Genomic DNA, 2,932 nt, shown 5'->3' on the forward strand with positions numbered 1-2,932 from the left:
TAACAGGGGTCTATTCAATGCTTTATTTGTTCACTTAATCTCGATTAAAGACTCGTCTCAAATTCCTCACTAAGCATTTTAAATCGTTCGCATATCATCTTCTACTATAGTATTTCAAACAGTAAACTTCTACACACTTCAAAAATAATTGAATTCATTGACATGCCACCCTGTGCCAATATTTGTTGTGCAATCTCCATTTCACGTGTTTTTCAAGTCTTTGATAATGATCAATGCAATATAATTCAAAGATTATTTGCTTCAAGAAAAACACATCGAACACACACTGCATTCACTTTATTTCAAAGTGTCCAACCATACAAAATCACATTTGAGCAAAACAATATTAAGAGAAGAATGATGGCAATATAGCAATATAAATAGCATGATAGCACTATGATAACAATAATACGTGTACACACGGTGCGGTTTCTAGGAGAGCGCATGCGCTCACTTTATTCCTATGGTTGTTTCAATGGAATTAAAGTTTTTGTTTTAAATAATATCACAAAAAAACAATGAATTTTAGACCTTAAATAAACGTCTTTTTCAGGTTAAAGGACACCGACTTATATCACAGTTAAAGTATATATATACAATTCATAAAAGTCCACTTGGACGGAATGTTAAGTTATAATAGCAATATTTTTTTTTATAAAAAAATTTCCTTTGCACACAATACAATACTGAGTGGGTGATATAAATAGACACATAATTTTCATGCTCTTCAAAAGCATTCAATGACTTAGAGCAAGTTTTAACATATAACAATGTGTAAACTCTAAAAAAAAAAAAACTAGTTAACGAAATGCGAAATGGCGAAAATACAGTATCACAGCCTAATCTGTAAAAAAAATTATATTTAATACTGATATGTAATTATTGTACTGTGGTAGAGTGGCTGCAAATACTCATTTTCAAATTAAAATAATTACGATCATCGTTTTTCAGTTTTCCTTATTCTTTAACAGTTTGATTCATGGTGAGTCAGCATGACATTTTTTAAACAGAGACAATTCGGGGTGACATTGGGAAGGTCTTGCGCATGCCCAAACATTTTTCCCTGTCGATGAATAAACTGTTGTTCTTAATAGAAAGATCCTGTTCTAAGCTGGCCTTGGTACGGAGCAATTCCTGAAGGGAGTTCTCGGCCATACGTAGCTTAGCTTGTAAGGACTCGACGGTTTCTGAGATTTCACCAACTTCCTCAACCAATCTGAAAAACGAAGTCAGAAGTCAATGAATATTCAATATACGCATCTAAGCTTGTCATCAAAAAAGGGATATTTCCAAAAATAATTGTCCAAATCTAAACCACTGGATGACATTCCCTCTATCCATGAAAGTGTAAATAATCAAAGCACATGACCACCCCCTCCCAACTCCCAACCCCAAACCTCTCCCGAGAAATTGAGTATCGTACCTGTGTTGAACTGGATCGCGACACAGTTCGACGTTGGGTCTGCGTATCCTGGTATCCAGACGAGTTTGAGCTACCTGCATTGGTGCCTGTTTATCCTGAATTGCCTTCTTCAACAGTTCAATGTTCTTCTCCATATCGAAGATCTCTTGCAGAACCTGTAGCAAACAACGAAAAAACGTGGGAGGTTCCGTTTTTCAGATACATCATTAAAAGACATAAACGCAAATACATGTAGAAAGTATCAACCACTTTTGCAAAGACGTTTTGTCGGGTATTCATGGCACAATCGAACGTTTTACCGTCCAATCGACTTAGTACCGCAAAGATGTGTTTAAAATTCATAAGACTAGGAGAAATACCTTTGATAGATGAGTCTGGAGTCTGTTTCTGGCATCTGTGGTTTCCTGCATCCTCTGGTTCAATGCCACATTGACGGCGTTCCATTCCTGCCACATCTCGTTGGCACAAGAGTTGAGCACGCTTTCGATCTCGTTCCTCATTGCCTTGGAGGCGGCCCTTTCGCTCTGGGACCTCTGGATGTTGTCATTGCTAAATCTAGCCCAGGACTCAGGCACGGAAACGCTAATGTATAAAAATCAATCATAAATGACCAATGCAAAATTACAACTTTTTGTTAGAAAAACGAATGATCGAAAACGCACAGTACAACATGGAAAATTATTAAACAATAAACGTAGATCTAAAGTTAAAACTATAAATGTTAGATTCATATACATGGACACACAAATGCTTTTTGCAAAGAAACTGCTGGTTTGAATTGGAAAAGGAATGCAAGGTGCTGGTATCTTAGGAAAGTGCGACGTGGAGGCATTGTTACAATGTACAATTTTCAAATATACTGGACGTGTCTACAGACGTTGTTTAATTACCACGTCTTTTTATTGTTGTGGTTCTCAAAATTGTGCAAAGACAAAAAATGTGTTAAAACAAGCAAGACACATGTATTAAAAAGGAATCATGACTTTAGGGAATGATTGTGTTCTTTAATTTCGTTGTTCAAATCAATTTTTTTTAATTGCACTTTGATGTTCCTAATATTTAAATTGTACACAAAAAAACATCTGTGGAATTAATGCAGAAAAAAAGCAATCAACAGAAGACTTCAAACAGAAGAATAGCAGGCGTCAAAACGGCAACTCCACTCAACTCACGTTCTGTCAATTCTGTGGACGCCATTATGGAACGCAATACCACGTGACTGGTTGCGCATTCCAAAGCATTGCTCATCCAAGTTCTGAGCAACGAATTTGTCGGATGAATCTCTTTCTAGATCGTGTTGTGCTGCTCTATTCAAGCTACAGGATAAAGGATCAACTATTTCAGAACATGAACATTGGTTACTTACGTATTATCAATTCGGTGAACTCCGTTGTGGAAGGCGATTCCCCGAGAACTGTTTCTAAGGCCGAAACATTGTTCATCTAGTTTCTGGGCAATAAACTTGTCCCCGGAATCCTTTTCTAATTCATGCTGAGCTGCTCGACATAA

At 36.7% G+C, this 2,932-nt stretch overlaps 1 protein-coding gene across 1 annotated transcript; it reads right to left on the reverse strand.

Annotated features, from left to right (window-relative positions):
• Positions 1–282: 282 nt before the first annotated feature.
• LOC134232091 (tektin-3-like) lies at positions 283–2,929 on the reverse strand (the record flags this gene model as incomplete). Its single annotated transcript, XM_062714054.1, has 4 exons — positions 283–1,216; positions 1,424–1,578; positions 1,783–2,005; positions 2,790–2,929. Coding segments are annotated over 4 exons (732 nt in total), but the record flags the coding sequence as incomplete, so codon positions are not given.
• Between the last annotated feature and the right edge of the window lie 3 nt (positions 2,930–2,932).

The sequence above is a fragment of the Saccostrea cucullata genome, unplaced genomic scaffold, assembly GCF_032062105.1.
Source record: "Saccostrea cucullata isolate Sc308-1 unplaced genomic scaffold, CSIRO_AGI_Scuc_v1 ctg4503, whole genome shotgun sequence".
Classification (NCBI taxonomy): domain Eukaryota; kingdom Metazoa; phylum Mollusca; class Bivalvia; order Ostreida; family Ostreidae; genus Saccostrea; species Saccostrea cuccullata.